General features: G+C 48.8%; 1 protein-coding gene and 1 long non-coding RNA gene across 2 annotated transcripts; one reads left to right on the top strand and one right to left on the bottom strand.

Moving 5' to 3' along the window:
- Positions 1 to 361: 361 nt before the first annotated feature.
- DMRT3 (doublesex and mab-3 related transcription factor 3) lies at positions 362 to 16083 on the top strand. The gene is made up of 2 exons (XM_058695777.1): positions 362 to 1192; positions 14348 to 16083. Exons 1-2 carry the CDS (start codon positions 727 to 729, stop codon positions 15313 to 15315), a joined length of 1434 nt encoding a protein of 477 aa, XP_058551760.1. The 5' UTR covers positions 362 to 726; the 3' UTR covers positions 15316 to 16083.
- On the bottom strand, positions 11407 to 14777 carry LOC131492114 (uncharacterized). The gene is made up of 3 exons (XR_009251860.1): positions 14677 to 14777; positions 13418 to 13733; positions 11407 to 12092 (listed from the first exon to the last, which is right to left on the bottom strand). It is a non-coding gene; the product is annotated as an uncharacterized LOC131492114 (long non-coding RNA).
- Positions 16084 to 17177: the final 1094 nt, after the last annotated feature.

Raw genomic sequence — 17177 nt, forward strand, 5'->3', positions numbered from 1 at the left:
AGGAGAGAGAAGGGGAGCGGCCAGCTCACTGGCCTACAGGCACCTCCACCCGCACCCCCGCCGGCCCTCCTCTTCCCCGCCCCGCGTGCACCGCCGCGTCCCGGAGCGCCGCAGTCCGGCCGAGCGGAGGGAGCGTGGAGTAGGGGGCCGTGAGCGCCCCCGCCAGAGTGGCCTGGCTGCAGGTGGTAAGGAAGGTGAAGTGCAGGGACTCTGGGGGCGCGAGCGGGAAGGAAAGAGGAAGGCGTGGAGTGGGGTGGGGAGTGGGGAGTGCAAGGAGATCGGGACCCTAGGGGTGGGGGTGACAGTGGGAGGGAGGAGGAGTGGAGGGGGGAGGGCGGCGGAGGAGGTGCTGGGGCCGCCCGGCGCGCGCGGGAGCTGCAGACGAGCTGGCTCAGACCTTAACCAGAGCTCTCGCCGGCTCTTTGCAGCCGCCGCAACGCCTCTGCGAGGAAGGACGTGCCAGCCGAAGCAGCCTCTGGCAGAGCGACGCGACGCGCGTGGGATTGCGGAGCACCGGAGGGAGGCTGAGGGTGCGGGCGTTGCGGGATCCTTGAAGACGGCCGCTGCACCTCCCGCCATCCCGGAGCGCACGCGGCCGCCGGGGCTGCGGGACCGAGGACCGCGCCGCCCGGAGGCCGCCCGAGAGCGGGCCTCTCTGCCCCGCCGTCCAGCGCCCCCTGGCCCGCTGCCGCCGCCAGCCCGCCTGCTCTTCCTGAAGTCCGGGACATGAACGGCTACGGCTCCCCCTACCTGTACATGGGCGGCCCGGTGTCGCAGCCGCCGCGGGCGCCCCTGCAGCGCACGCCCAAGTGCGCGCGTTGCCGCAACCACGGCGTGCTGTCCTGGCTCAAGGGCCACAAGCGCTACTGCCGCTTCAAGGACTGCACCTGTGAGAAGTGCATCCTCATCATCGAGCGGCAGCGGGTCATGGCAGCGCAGGTGGCGCTGCGCAGGCAGCAGGCCAACGAGAGCCTCGAGAGCCTCATCCCGGACTCCCTGCGCGCCCTGCCGGGACCCCCGCCGCCGGGGGACTCCGCCGCCGCCCCGCAGCCGCCGCCGACCTCGCAGCCTTCTCAGGCGCCGCCGCCGCCGCCGCCGCCGCGCCCCGCAGCCGAGTTGGCTGCGGCCGCCGCGCTGCGCTGGGCCGCCGAGTCCCAGCCCGGGGCGTTGCAGGCGCCCCTCGCCAAGCCAGGTACGAGCGTCTTGCGGTGCGGGAGCCGGGCGCGGCGCGTGGGCGAAAACTTGGGAGCGGCCGCCGCGGTTTGGCCCGGGAGGCCCCGAGGCAGGGGTTCGGGCCTTCCCTTCAAAGTCCCGCCAAGCCGGTTCACACTCTTCCGGCGCGGGCTGGTTTTCAGTCCGGACCCGGAGCAGGTAGAGCACAGGCGCGGCGCCGGCGAGCCAAACGGCGGGACCGTGCATTGGGCTTGCCAAATACCTTCCCCAGGTAAAAAGGGGGACGTGGCTGCTTCAGCCGGTAAATAAAGAGTTCGAACCAGGACCAAATTAAAACCCACGCGGGCACACACCCCATCGCGTGGCCCGGCTTTTCTGGCTGCGGGCTTAGGGAGCCTTGTCTTTGGAGGTTGGAACAGGTAGGTGCAGGTGACTAGTCTAAGCCAGGGCTTGGCTGAGTCCGAGCTGGGCTTGCTTCTCGGACTCAAGGGATTGGAGCGGACCCGAAGCCTTTCCAGTAGCGCACGGTGGCTTCCAGCTTCTTGCAATTTGTTGAAGAAGCCTCATTTGCAAGCCTAGTTAAAAAGAGCCGGAAACGTTCCCGAATTCGTAGCGGGGACCCAGAATCTGGCGCACCCAGCTTTTGCAGAGCTGCTCAAATCCTTTAAACACCGTTCCCCGGCCGCCCTCATGTGTCTCAGAACCTGACCTCCAATGGAGAAGGACGCCTCTGCCCAGCCCTTTCCCAGGTTCTGGGCCCCATGCTGCTAAGCCACGGATTTGGAGCAAAGGCTCTGTCACCTCCCCTTTCCTCTCTTGGGTGCTGTAGAGAGGATGGGTCTACCCAGTGTCCCGGAGGTGGTCATACGCCCCCACCCCACCTCCCCACTTCCGTTTCCTTCCTCCAGGCCTCAGTTGAGTGTCTTTGCTCCTGGGGAGTCTCTAGCTTGCTGTCCTGCCCAGCCCAAGTGCCGCTTTGATTTTAGGCTCTTAGATTTGAGTGGAGAGTGTTTGACGTTTCCCTTGGACTGGGACTGGGGCAAATATATACAGGAAAAAAGCCCATCTTCCTAGGAAGGGGAGTAGGGGCTGTGCTGGACTTGGGAGAGGGAAGGCCCTGGAAGTCCCAGCACCCTCCTGTAGGGAGAACTGATAGAGCTTATGACCACCCCACCGCCAAAAAAGACATTACCCCTGGCTTCTGGAGAGATGCTTTCAGGAGCACTGGACTGCTGGGTGCAGCTGGGGAAATACAGGCTCACTCATTTTGGGGTGGGTTGGTAGGCAGCCTGGATGGCCCAGTTCGGCTGTCCCCGTTGCTCAGTTATGATCTGCAGGCCTGAAGCTCTGAGAACATGTTATGTGAAGAGTAAGACTGGGCGTTTTCTGGACAGAGGACAGTTTGCTGAACGTGGGTTTTGTGGACATTTAATCCAAAGTAGGTTGGGTATACGCCTGTCTCGGAGTAATGAGCCCCCCCCCCCCCGCCCCTACTCGCTTTTGTCCCACCCGATCTCTTTGTATTTATAGATTTACCACAGAGGAAGAGGAGATAGGGAGAAAGAAGATCCTTTTTGCTTTTCTCCTTTAAGTTAGGACAAGTTAGTAACTAGGAGAGCTTTGTCTGGGTTCTAGAAGCTGATCCATGCCACTGACTCTGCTTAGCCTTTCCGTTTCCAGTTTCCCGGTCTTCATCTCCCCAGCACCAGAGCAGGAGTTGGAGTTTCTGGGGAGGGGTAGTAGCATTTTGCAGGGGCCATCTGCCCTACGGCACCCCAAGGGCATTGGCTTCTGGAGTCTTTGTCCAGGAGATTCTTTCACATCCTGTGCTCTTCAAACCATCCCTTGGGATAGCCAAAGTTCAGGGTCTCTGAAGAGTCCCCAAACCAAAACAGCCAGGGCAGGAGGGGGAGGGAGAGCCAGCCGGAAGGGGGGAAGGAGGGCGGGGTAGCAGCTGTGGCAGTGTGCTGTGGGGGAATAAAAGAGGGAGACAGATTTCAACTGGACAAACCAGACTTGGTGCTCTCTCTCTTACTTCATACCAATTATTCCGGGATAGCCTGAGCCTTCCAAGTTGAAAACAAATAATTGAAAAGGAGACTAGGATTTACCACAAGGAGAGGTCAGAGTGATGGCGCGGGGTGGGGGGGGGGGAGGGGGGGTTGGTGAGCCATCAGGGACCAAAAGCTCAGTTTCCAGCTGGTCACATCACATACCTTGCAAGTTCATTTATACAACTTTTGTTCTCTTCTTTCAATTGGTTCAACCCCATAATTCCGTTCTTAAAAAAAAAAAAAAGCCAACTACCAATCCAGTGGTGGGAGGAGGCAGGAAAAGAACAGATAATTATTTCCCATTAGGAAGTCTTGCACACAAGTGGATCAGTTCTATGCAGTGCTTTTTGTGGAGAAAGGCTCTTTGGGGTTTAAGTTAGGGAAAACTGTCTAGATGTGATTGCTCTGGCTGTCTGTATTATACCTTTTTGCAATTATTCTTGTACTGTGTTTGTATGTAACATGCCATGCGCATTGAGAAGCACATCCGATACTCTTGTACGAGTAGCTCACTACGGTTTAGAGAGGTAGGTGAAGGTCTGTTGGAATAGTACATCCACGTGTCCACACGGACAAGAAGTTCACAGACCATTAGGAATGTAAATATCTGCTGACACATTACCGAGATTTGTTTCTTTGTGCTACCGGTGTCAAAAACGCGCTTCGTTTTGCAAAGGGCCTCTTTGGTACACAGCTATGGAGACATACGTTTTTTTTTTGTTGTTGGATACAAACACAGGTGCACAAACTCAGGAATCTTTTTCCCTCTCCAGAAATCCTTGAGAAAAGCGCTGGCCTGAGAGACAGAAGGGTACCTTTGCTGGGCACCCATTGGAGAAAACACACCCTGTTAGGGGAGTGACAGGTTAACCCCCAGACTCGGTTTTGTTGCTTGAAGAAATCTTTCCCAAAATCCTGCATCAAATTCTTAGAAGAAATAGGGGTTATTTTATCTAACGGTGTAGTTCATGGAGCATTCCTTTCAATGTGGTGGTGGTTTTAAGGAGACGTTTCATACCCTAATGTTATTAATTCTAGTTACGGATTGAAGCATTCTTTTTTCCTCCCTTGCTGCTTGATTATCGTCTATGGCTGGTCTGATATTATTAGATTTTGATTGAGCTCCAAATTCGAATTTAGGCTTCTTTATACCATTGACTGGCTTATTTTCCTAAGTTCCCTCCTCACTCTCTCCCCTCCCCCCATGAAAATATCATGGGAAGTGTGAACATCTTTCAGCTCTTAGTGTGTCTGAGTCAGCAGCTTCAACCAGCCAAGCCAGCCTTTCAGGACGTGGGCTCAAGAGCTGAGGAAAGTTAAGGGTCACAACCAAGGTGAGGAGCTAAAATTACATTCCTGTGTTCTCATCCCTCCACCCCCCCCACCCCACCCCACCCCCACCCCCCGGCTTTCCTCTGGGAGTGTGTCCTCGGTCTTCTCCCCACTATGCAAGGAAAGACCTGTAGTTATAGATTCTTCCTACATTTATCTACAAAATAAATATGCACACAAGTTCTTTAAAATGTTCTTAAAGGAAAAAGAAAGAAACAGAAAGCCAGCTTATTTGGTCAGGAATAGAAGAACAGGATCATATAGGAAAGTAGGAGCTCCTTTCCTGGGTGTTTCTCCTGAAAAGGAGCAAAGAGACTTACAGGGAAAGAAGTAAGATTTTGGAAAACTGCCTTTATTTAATTTTACCTCCTGCGGGGCACCTCCTAGCGACTTAATGCAGGCTCTGTGCTTTTCTGCTCCAGCTTGGTTGGGTCCTGTCCAGTGCTTCCTAATTTTTAATTTTACTTTAATTTTTTTTTTTTTTTTAAGAGACAGAGGCACCTGCAAGTATGATTGTTACTGGATCACTGGTCTAGGCCAGAATGGGAAACCCTGGTGAATACAGGCTAGAAGCAAACGAAAAAAGCGGGGAAGACTTCAAAGTCATTCATGAAGTGTACCTATGAATTTTTTAAAACGGGGGTCTGGTTATTTAAGAAGGCCAGATTTGAGGCGAGGAACGCGGCTCGCACGCAAGTTGCACTCTGAAACACAGAAACTAACCCAGTGCAGAGGAAGGAGCGGTCCTGTACCAGTGGCCTCTTCCAAGCCCTTACTCCGGGGCCGGTTTAGGGGGTGCGAAGCGGGGGCTGTGCACGCTGCCCCGGGAGCGCCGCAAGTGCGGGCGGTGGCCCTGGGCCGCGGTCCGGGACTCGGGGAGCCCGCGGCGGCGCCCGGGGCTGGGGCTTTCCCCTCCGAGGGCGGCGGTGCGGGAAGGCTAGGGAGGGCGTTTGCGCGGCGGCACTGGGCCGCCGTCCCCTTGCACCCGGTCCCGGGGAGACAGTGGGCGGCGGGTCGGGCGCCGCGGTCGGCTCCCTCCCCGCTCGCTCCCGGGCCGGCGCGCTGCAGGGTGGAGAAGCCGGCGGCCCCTCTGCGCCCTCCCCGCTGCCTCCCGAGCTCCGGTGGGGTGTGAGAGGTAGCACAAAAATGTGCAAATAGGCAAACAAACAAAAAAATAACATGTCAAATATCGCATGGGGCATATTTCGACTAAAAAACCCTTGGTTATTCATCTGAAGTTCACATTTAACGGGGCGACCTGCATGTCTGGCGGCCCCAGGTCGAGGCCGAACCCACCCAATCACCCCGCAGGGCGCCACTCCGGGTGGGGGTCGATCCTGCGCGTCCAGCAGCTTCTTTCTCTCCTCGGGGCCCCGAGTGTCCGTCTTGTGGCGCTGAGGACAGGGTTGGCAGGAAAAACGCGTCTGGGAGCGGCAGGTCCGCTGCCGCCCGGGAACGATCCCCCCACCCCCACCCCAACACACTCCTCCGGGTTATAAATCTGGCCGATAGCCGCGCTCTCGACTTACACAACCAACTTTTCTTTTCCCTGATGGATGAACTCCCGGGTTTAAAAGATTACAGTAATCACAGGAGGACAGTGTAAATCGAATCTGATAGCAATAACTTTCGGGGAAGGTCAGGCTCAAGTGAAATGTTACCAAGCAACAGGCATTTTGTTTGCAAAATACAATCAAAGAGCATTGATGAGAAATTCTTTGCTGCAGCCAGTCAGCACTTTCTGCTAACAGCTTTACAGAGAGAAAGTGAGTAAATCTTCATAAATCAACGTCCCTGGAGGACTTGGAGCCCCTTTCTGGAACTGTTGCACTTCTTCCTGGGAGGGAGGAGCTCAGCAAAAATCTGTTTGCCTCCTCCCTGCCTCCCTTTCTCCTCCCTTCCCCTCTTCCTCCCCTCTGGCTTTCCTCCTTTCTTTGGCTTTTTAACTTGTTCTGGCTTCTCAGGTCCCTGGATCTTCTTGTCTGGGGAGGAGATGAGGCAGTGGGCGGGGCACTGGGGTATGGACTGGGGACTGGGGAATGGGGGGGGGGGGGCTCAAGGCAGAGATCAAGGCCTGAGCAGTAACAGCTGGTGGTCACAGGTCCATCTACCGCCTGAACACTGCAGACTCTGGTTCTCCAAGGAAACTAAGGGGAACCGAAAACAAAACTATGTGTAGTTTTTTTCCATTTTATTTTATAACTAAATAGCTATAAAAATAAGCACAGTCAAGTGCTGAGTAACAGTATTATGGAAAACTGAACATTCAGAAGGTCAGTTCTCTACTGAATCTCTAATCTTCCTCTCTCTCTCTCTTTTTATTGCAATGACTAGGCAGATACACATTGTACAAAGCGGGGATTGGTATTCTCCCCCCCCCCCCCCCCCCGTTTATTACTTTTAGTTTATTACTTTTATTAGTTCAGGGATGAGTATTTGTTGCCAGCTTTGTCTCTCCAGTGAATGTTTACAACAATGTGAACCCTGTGGATACAGCACAGTCTGCCCAGCCACCGGCCTTTTAGTTATTTGCTGCATTTCAGTGTAAGATGTGACCAACCGCATAGGTGACGGAAATTTTTACAGAAGATGAATCAGTAAACTGTAAGCCTCTCAGTGGCCGAGAGGCAAGGTTTTGATCAGCTCTGTATAATCTTCCCTAATACAGTGCCTGGGAACATAGTAAGAGACTTAAGGTTTTTGTTAAATAGATGTATGAATGAGTAGACAGCTACATTAAAAAAATGCTGATTAATTTTTTTTTTGAGAGAGAAAGAGAATCCCAAGCAGGCTCCTCCCTGTCAGGCCAGAGCCCTACGTAGTGCTCGAACTCACAAAACATGAGATCATGACCTGAGCCACCCAGGCACCCCACTGGCCGTATTTTTATAAGTACCAAATAAACAGGTAGATTTACAGGTAATTTTCCTCCTTCTTGAAAAGTGTTCCTGAGTCAACAAAGTTCGAAACTAAATTTTTGCAAGACATACAAAGTCCACTGTTGCAAGCCTTATTTCCTTAAGTTCTGCCCAATGTTCCCCCAAATATTGATCCCAAGGAACCATCCTGATTCCTTCACACATTAGTAAGCTAGTGTTGTTAATGAATTTTAAAAAGCGAAGCATGACTGTCTATACTTTTCACAGGATCCATACCACCCCCCCCCCACACACACAGAAGAAAAGGAATGATTTTCCACCTACATTCATTCCCTGCTATACTTTAGATTTTCACCCATTTTTTTCGTTTTTGTTTTTTTTATGATGCAGCACTTCTAGTGTGAGATAAAAATAACAGAAAATGTAAAAAAGTATGTTGGGCATTCTGATTGGGCATTGGTCTCTTCGAGAAGCCCTGTCCAGCCTAGGTTCCTTCCTTTTCTGTCATTGCTGTAAGACTGGTGTGCTTGGAAAATGACCCTTCAGGGAACAATTAGTTACAAGTGTGTCCCCCCTCCCCCAAGCTCAAGTCGACAGAACATGGGGTACAATTCATGTTTCAAAATGTATGACATAATTTCAAAAGAAAAAAAAAAAGTCTGGTGACTTTTGCACTAGGAAACATCCCTCTCTATGCCAGTGTTTTTGTGTTTTCATTCAAGATCTATTTTTGTTTTTGTAGCTATAATTGGATAGAATGGATAAAGCCACCATCTTAGAGTCTGAAAGAGTCTCTCTCTATTTTTATGTGTATTGAGCAGAATGTTTATTTCCCGTACATGGTAGACTTCCCCAAATATTTGAAATGAATACCTAGGGTTTTTTTTTTTTTAAACACGTAACTACATTTTCATATTTAAAAAGTCCTCTAAAGACTTTTTGCAAACTGTAGTTTTAGATTGGAAGCCACTTTTGTGTGACTATTCAGTTTCTCTCCCTAGTTATAGTCTGTAGCAAAAGAAAAAAAAAAGTCTTGGAGCTATCTTAAGGTTTATGTATTTTTTGAAGTTGGTAGCATTATCACGGATGGAAAAAATTTCCTTCTGAATTGAATATCTACTTCTTTTAAATACTTAAAGCTTAGTGAATGGTTTAGTTGAGGGGTGGTTAGGACTAATTCTTTTTTTTTTTTTTTTAATGTTTATTTATTGTTGAGAGAGAGACAGAGCATGAGCAGGGGAAGGGCAGAAAGAGAGGGAGACACAGAATACTAAGCAGGCTCCAGGCTCTGAGCTGTTAGCACAGAGCCTGAAGCAGGGCTGGAACTCACAAGTTGTGAGATCATGACCTGAGCCGGTGTCAGACGCTCAACTGACTGAGCCACCCAGGCGCCCCTAGGACTAATTCTGTATCACGAAAAATATGACATGGAAGAATGAATAGAAAGATTTTTAAAATACCTGGATGTTTAAGCATTAGAAACAGCAGATTATAGGGTACCAGGGTGGCTCAGTCATTTAAGCCTCCGACTTCAGCTCAGGTCATGATCTCATGGCTTGTGGGTTCGAGCCCCACATCAGGCTCTGTGCTGACATCTCAGAGCCTGGAGCCTGCTATGGATTCTGGGTCTCCCTCTCTTTCTGTCCCTCACTTGCTCATTCTCTGTCTCTTTCTCAACAATAAATAAACATTTTTAAAAAATTAAAAAAAACCAGATTGTATCACTTTCAATAGGTAATTTGGAATATCAGATGAAATTGATTTCTTTCTCCTTTTTGAAGACAAGGTTTGGCTTTGTGTACCCCTATTACTAGGGGTAGACATGTTATCAGTTGGAGTATATTCTTACTCTCCATGTTCTAGGAATGAGGGTGTCAGTTTCAAAAAGAAAGAGGGTAGAGTGTTTGGGGACGATTTCCCTTTCCATTCCGTTGGTTAGCAGTGTCACATTTCCGTATCTAGAAAGGCCTTTGTGTTTTAAGCCAACACGAACATTTTGCAAAGTTCGTTTAGGGAAAAAAAACCCTAGAGATGTAAAGAAACACCTGTTATTAAGTTGTACTTTATCACAGGCCGCAAAACTCACCCTCTATAATTACTTGTGGAAGTCTGTATTTATAGAATAATTTACAGTACATCTGGGTAATTTACAATACATCTAGGTTAGGGACAACAGTACAACCAATTCCAGATACCACAGTGCCACAGGAGTGCAGGGACGCTCCATTCTGCCCTTGAGAAGTTACTGCTGGGTGAACAGAAGTGCCACAAAGTGAGAGCCTAGTCTTCCCTTGTCCACTTTTGAAACCCCAAGAGCCTTGGCTGTTGATAGGAATTCTGCTCACGCAATATTCAGGTGCATGAAGGCCATAGATGTGTCCCACACCTTGCTTCCTTCAATGGCTTCTGTCTTCCCTTTGAACAGGATATGAACAGTGCTGAGCCCAGTTAGTTGGAATGCCTTGAATTTGTAGACTTGATCCCTGTGACATCCTGTTAGCTTTTTATTTTTTATTTTTTGACCACTGGGCCGTAGCCTGGGCACTGAGCTGGGGAGGCTGACCTCCCAGAAACCTGAGAAGAGTGTGTGGATGAATCAGCACAATCCACACCCCCCCCTCCCCGGCTGAGAAGGAACAGGAAGCAAGCACAGGCTGCTGGGGGCATGTCACCATAGCAGGGGGACAGGGTGGCACAAGAAAATAAAGGAAGGGACCGTTGCAGTCTGGAGGTTCACAGTTGGTGAACGAGCTGGCACCCGTATAAGATGCTATTGTGGCCTCTTCTGCAGGACAGGAAAATAGTTACAAAACTGGCATTTTGCGTTGTCAGATTTATAGTCCTGTCATCCAGTATCCAGTAGATTGGGGTGAAAAATACGTTTTCACAACGGCAGATAGGTCAGATGAGCCAGAACATCCTTCTCTAGCTCTCCTGTGACTGAACTTCGGCTCCTTGACTCACTTTCTTCTGGAGCCTGACGTGTTCTGTGCAGCACTGAATTTGGTGGTAGACCTCAAGACATTTTCCACAAATATTTTCAGCATTTGCAACTTATCCAGCATGGGAAAAATGATCTTTAAAAAAAAATTTTTTTTTTAAAGTAAATTCTACCCTCAACGTGGGGCTTGAACACACTACCTAGAGATCAAGAGTCACATGCTTTGTGGACTGAGCCAGACAGATGTCCTGAGAAAAATTGTCGTTTAAAAGAAGACGCTTGGGGCACCTGGGTGGCTCAGTCGGTTAAGCGTCCAACTTCCGTTCAAGTCACGATCTCGTAGTTCGTGGGTTCGAGCCCCACATTGGGCTCTGTGCTGACAGCTCAGAGCCGGGAGCCTGCTTTGGATTCTGTGTCTCCCTCTCTGTCTGCCCTGCCCCTGCTTGTGCTCTGTCTCTGTCTCTCAAAGGTGAATAAATGTTAAAAAAATTTTTGTTTAAATCTCACCATCTCCTATACTGCTCTGATACTGTGTGTCCCATTCTTTCTCTTTTCTTATTGTGGTAAAACACACATAATGTGAGATTTAACTCTTTTAACCTTTTTTAGGGTTACAATATAGTGACATTAAGTGCATTCATAATGTTGTGCAACCACACTAGTGTCCATTTCCAGAACTTTTTCATCATCTGAAATTGAAACCCTGTACCTATTAAACCATATGTCCCCATTTCCTCTTTTCCCTCTGGCCCTGGTAACGATTATTCTACTTTCTTTAAAAATTTTTTTAAACGTTTATTTATTTTTGAGACAGAGAGAGACAGAACATGAAGCGGGGAGGGTCAGAGAGAGAGGGAGACACAGAATCCGAAGCAGGCTCCAGGCTCTGAGCTGTCAGCACAGATCCTGATGTGGGACTTGAACTCACAGACCGCGAGATCATGACCTGAGCCGAAGTCAGACGCTTAACCGACTGAGCCACCCAGGCGCCCCTAAAATTTTTGTTTTAATGTTTGTATATTTTTTGAGAAAGAGAGACAGAGCGAGAGCAAGGAAGGGACAGAGACAGAGGGAGACCCAGAATCCAAAGCAGGCTCCAGGCTCTGAGCTGTCAGCACAGAGCCCCACAGGGGGCTTGAACTCAGGAGCCATCAGATCGTGACTTGAACGCAAGTTGGATGCTCACATCACGACCTGAGCCAAACGCGGATGCTTAACCAACTGAGTCACCCAGCTGCTCCCATTCTACTTTTTATCTCTGAATTTGTCTATTCCAGGTACCTCGTATAAATGGAACCATAGAATATGTGTCCTTTTGTGACGGGCTTATTTCACTTAGTATATTTTCAAGGCTCATCCCCACAGTAGCATGTGTCAGAATTACATTTTGAGACTGAATAATACTGCATTGTACGTATGCACCACATTTTATTTATCTATTCGTCCTTCCGTGGACATTTGGGCTCCTTCCACCTTTGGGCTATGGCAGATAATGCTACTATGAATGTTTGTGTACAGTAAGTATCATATTTGATACTAAGCAAGTTCTGTCTGGCTATGTTTGCTTTTCTTCCTGCACATGCCTTTTATCTGCTCAGCTAGATCATAAGTTCCTCCAGTCAGGGACAAGTCTTATACTTCCTGGTATTTTTCACTCCCTTTTTTCTATGTCCCTCGGCGTCTTGCATATTACAGGGATACAAATACTCGATGCTGATAATGATAGGTAAGGAAAGCTAAAGTTAAATTAAAAAACCCTGCTTAGAGGCATATAGTATTTAAAACATTATTTAATATTTACCTGGGGAGTGTATTTGACTTGTTTTCCTAAGCTCCACGGGGCAGGGGCCAAACTCCAATTGTGTGTTCAGTTCAGTGCAGAGCTGACATACTGTCCCTGTCCACTCATTTTCAAGGGTTTAGTAATAGAGTTAACTGCCAAAAGGCATGCATGGGGTCATGAGTCAGGAAAGTTGACATAGGTCTCTCTGATTAGAATCTCCAGAAGTTTTTTGTCCTTGTTTTTCTCTTTTGGATCAAGAACAAATACCACATTAACTCAGGAGAGGACATGTGGATCCCCTGTCCTGGGGAATTGCGAGAGGGAATATGTCAAATTCCTCTTGCAAAGATAGGTCTTCTGCACCTCCCCCCACGCCCCCAACCCGAGCTGTGCTCGAAAGCAGAGCTGGCATAATATATGTGGGCTGCAGATGATCCCCACATACAAACCTCACATTTTGTCTTAGAAAAAGCAGTAGTTTACTTAAAATGCAAATTGGGGATAAGTGAATTTGTACCAGATCAGTCATAGGACTGAAAGTTGTACCGATACAGTTTAAGCACATTTTAAAAGGTGCTCATTTATGCTTGGCGCATAGTTATTACTCTGTTGAAGAACTCACCTTCTAGTTTTCCATTATGCTTGAAGTAAATCCCATATTAGAAGAATGTTCATAAATGGGCCTTTGTTTAAGGCTTTTAAAATAAACAACAACAAATAGAAGGAGATAGATTTTTTTGACAGGGCTGTGATGAAATTCCACCGGCTGGCATTCTAAAGATAATCAGGTGTGCCCACAGAGAAAATGACAAGGAAGCTATTCAGGCAGGCCGTAGAAAACACAGGCAAACCGATTGTTTACAACCTGACAACTGGGTCATTAATAATTTTCATCTTTAGATCAGTTGCACTGGCTTTGAGTAGAGACAGTCAGTAAATGCTTTCAAAAGGATAAAAATCTACTTGCTTATAGCGTGCTAATAAAGAATATGTTCTTTTATTATAGAGGCCTGTTGGCATGTCCAAAGCAAGCAAACCAGTCTTACCTACTCCTTTCTGCCTGCGTAGAAATCCTAGCCCTTTGGGGGGTAATATCTTAAGTCAAAATGTTAAAATTGCACCTGGTTTAAGTTCACAGCCAATCTCTGCTTTACCCAGGAAACTCCCCCCCACCCCTTTTAATATAATTCAAGAAGGTATCTTCAAATCCTTTCCATGAACCTTACTAATAAAACAGTTGGTGAAACATTTTTACCTCTTGCACTCTGTGGTCCTGGAGTTATGGGCGCACTGTTTCATTGATGGGTCATGACCCCTGTGCAGTTTGACAAAGCTCTCCAGCCATTTCCTTCTTTCCGTCATGCAACCTGCCTCGCTGTCCAGAATTCACAGCTGGTTTTGCCTTGCCTCTACTTCCAGTCTGTCAGTCACTCCAGTGGCTTTTAAAGAAAGATTTCAATGTATCGTGGCTCCTTTCTTTCACTTTGGAAATGATATTGACTAATTACTGTACATGGTAACCTGATGAAATAGATGACTGGTTCACAAGACACATGTACCACAAAATCTGCCTGTGGGAAATGGATTGAAAATATTAAAATTCCCTTCTATGGATATAGGGGTCATGTACCAGCCGATGATGTCTGCAGATGTCACCAGCCACCTCATTTGCAGAAAAGTAGCCAGAAGACAAACCCAAGCTCATTTTCCTATTCTTCCCTGTGCTGTTTTTATCCCTAGAACTACAGAGCGTCCCTATTTAGATGGTTACTGCTATGACAGCTGCATCTTTAACGGTTATAGGGATCACATCACTGTTCTGTGTTTAGGGCAAGGCTTCTCTGCACATTCTTAGTCTGAGAAATCACTCCAATTTCTAGATTTTTATTTAGTCTTCCCTCCCCTCCATTTGCCAATGAGGTGGTTTGGATTTTTCTTAAAAGGCTTTCTGCACAGGAGTGTCTGGCTGGCTCAGTCATAGAGCATGTGACTCTTGATCTCAAGGTCATGAGTTCAAGCCTTTTTTTAGGAAGCAAGCAAGCAAGCAAGCAGGCAGGCAGGCTTTAAGTGTGTTAGCAAACACGAGCCGTGGTTCCCTTCCAAAATGCGTGTGTGGGGCTCTCTCCAATTGCTCCTCTCCATGCACACCAGCAAAGGATTAACTTAGCTGTTCTCTGCTTTTCAGATCTGACTGAAGAACGACTGGGGGACAGCAGCTCGGCTGATAACACAGAGACCTTCAGCGACAAAGACGCCGACCAGAGGAGCTCCCCGGATGTGGCCAAAAGTAAGGGCTGCTTCACCCCCGAGAGTCCCGAGATCGTGTCGGTGGACGAAGGCGGCTACGCGGTCCAGAAAAACGGCGGGAACCCGGAAAGCCGCCCCGACAGCCCCAAGTACCACGCGGAGCAGAACCACCTGCTGATCGAGGGCCCCTCGGGGACCGTGTCCCTGCCCTTCAGCCTGAAAGCCAACAGACCGCCCCTGGAAGTGTTAAAAAAAATATTCCCCAACCAGAAGCCGACGGTGCTGGAGCTGATCCTGAAGGGCTGCGGGGGCGACCTGGTGAGCGCCGTGGAGGTCCTTCTGACCAGCCGCTCGTCCGTCTCCGCGGCGGCAGACAGAACTGCGGCCGAGCCCGAGGGGCTGGTGCTGCCCTCCAACGGCCACATCTTCGAACACAGCCTGAGCTCCTACCCCATCTCCTCGTCCAAGTGGTCCGTGGGCTCGGCCTTCAGGGTCCCGGACACGCTGAGGTTTTCCGCCGACTCCAGTAACGTTGTCCCCAACCCCTTGGCGGTCCCCCTGCAGCACCCCTTCCCCCAGCCGCCCCGCTACCCGCTGATGCTGAGGAATACCTTGGCGAGGAACCAGTCCAGCCCCTTTTTGCCCAACGACGTCACCCTGTGGAACACGATGACGCTGCAGCAGCAGTACCAGCTGAGGTCCCAGTACGTGGGCCCCTTCCCCACTAACTCAGCCGGCGTCTTCCGGAGCTCGCCTGTCCTCCCCGCGCGCGCCCCCGAGGACCCCCGCATCTCCATCCCCGACGACGGCTGTCCGATCGTGGCCAAGCAGTCCATCTACACCGAGGACGACTACGACGAGCGGTCCGACTCTTCGGACTCCAGGATACTCAACACATCCTCTTAAAGGGCTTACCTGCCGGGTGGGGACCAGGTGACGTTTTCTGTGCATCTGCCCCTCCCCCACACCCCTCTCCCCCTCGCGAGGAGAGGTCACGACCTGTGTATACCCCCCTTTCCTTCTGTTTCGCAAAGTGACTGTGCTTGATTCTATACCTTGGCAATAAAAAAAAAAAACAAACACATAACTTATTTAATTTCTTGCACTTCATTGGAAAATGCCAAATAGCTCTACTCTGTGGCTTTAGTGCTGAATGTGTATTGTAAAAGAGAGTCTGATGCTAAGAATAGTCTTGGGAAAAGCCGGGTCCACTGGAAGATGTTATTTGGGGATGTAAGGCTGAAGGTCAGCCTCGTTCCTCAACTCAACCCGGAATGTCCGATAAAATAGTATACTTGAATGCAGTTTTGTGAAAGAGGATTCCTCAGGATATGTAAAGCCTAAAGGAAATGGTTTAGTTGCAAATGGACTCGGAACAGGGACCTTATATTCTTATGCTAAAAATCCTTCTTGCATATTTGAGAGAGACTGCACTTGAGAATAGAGTGAACTGCTCACATGCTTATTTAAGCTTGGACGGTTTTCAGAGACAAACTCCATTAAGAATTAATTCTTTTCACATGGCTGAATTGAAACATGCGTCATGTCGATGTAAACCCAAATCACAGCTGTGAACTGCATGAAATGTATTGTGAAATGAACACAAGATAAAGCTTTGTCAGGTTATTGTAGCATGCTGAGGGCTCTAGAAAAAAAAATAAACTAAGGAGATGATCTTCGTTTATGTCATTTCTACTGGTGGAAAGAGGATCTGGAAAGATAGAAACTGGATGTAAAAGCCACTTGCTAGCACACGGACCAGGAATCAAGGTATCAGTGAAAGGGGGCACTCCTCGAGAAATATGGAGAATTTGTTGCTTAAGAATAGAGTTAAATTCAGCCCCTCCATCCATTCTTTGAATTCTTCAACTGATACTTGGCGAGAGCCTATTTTGTGTAAGAGAACGCTTTCTGTATGCAATTGTCCAACTTACCTGTCCACGAGTCCAAGGTAAACAGGGATTATAATGGAGGATCCCATTCAAGAATAAGGTAACAATGAGTGGCGCCTGGGTGGCTCAGTCGGTTGGGCGTATGACTTCGGCTCAGGTCATGTTCTCACGGTCCGTGGGTTCGAGCCCCACGTCTGGCTCTGTGTTGACAGCTCAGAGCCTGGAGCTTGCTTCTGATTCTGTGTCTCCCTCTCTCTGGCCCTCCCCTGCTCATGCTCCGTCTCACTCTCTCTCTCTCTCAAAAATAAATAAACATTAAAAAAAAATTTTTTTTTAAAAGAATAAAGTAACAATGAAACAATCTACCGTGTGGGGAATAAGTAAAGTACTCAGCCCCGGACCTGACGTAGAGAAAGCACTTGATAAGTGGGAGCTATTATTACTACTGTTAATTAAGCTTGGTAGACTTTGCATTCTTGCTCAGGGGTTTTAAAAAGTGAGTTTTCCAACAATACTATCTGGTGGTGCCCACACAGATCACTTCTCTTGCTGTGTCCATTCTTCAAAGATAGTGAAAGCAAAGACGGCTGTTTAAGTCAGAAAATACACTTAGGAAGGTGGAAGAGAAAGTAAGCAAATAAAAGCCTCTACATGACAAGGATGCAGAAAGAGCTCCCAATGCCAGAATAGGTCTGGAAGGGAGAGTGCTAATCCTCTTGGCCTGGGGGATAGGAGCTAATATCAGCTGCCGACCATCCTTGAATGGGTCCCAGGAGACAGACATATTTAAAACTGAAAAAACCCCCAACTCATCTTTATTTCTGTAGGGCACTTTGGGGATGAGAATCTTTGATGGGGAAAAAAATTCCTTATATT

The sequence above is a fragment of the Neofelis nebulosa genome, chromosome 12, assembly GCF_028018385.1.
Source record: "Neofelis nebulosa isolate mNeoNeb1 chromosome 12, mNeoNeb1.pri, whole genome shotgun sequence".
NCBI lineage: Eukaryota > Metazoa > Chordata > Mammalia > Carnivora > Felidae > Neofelis > Neofelis nebulosa.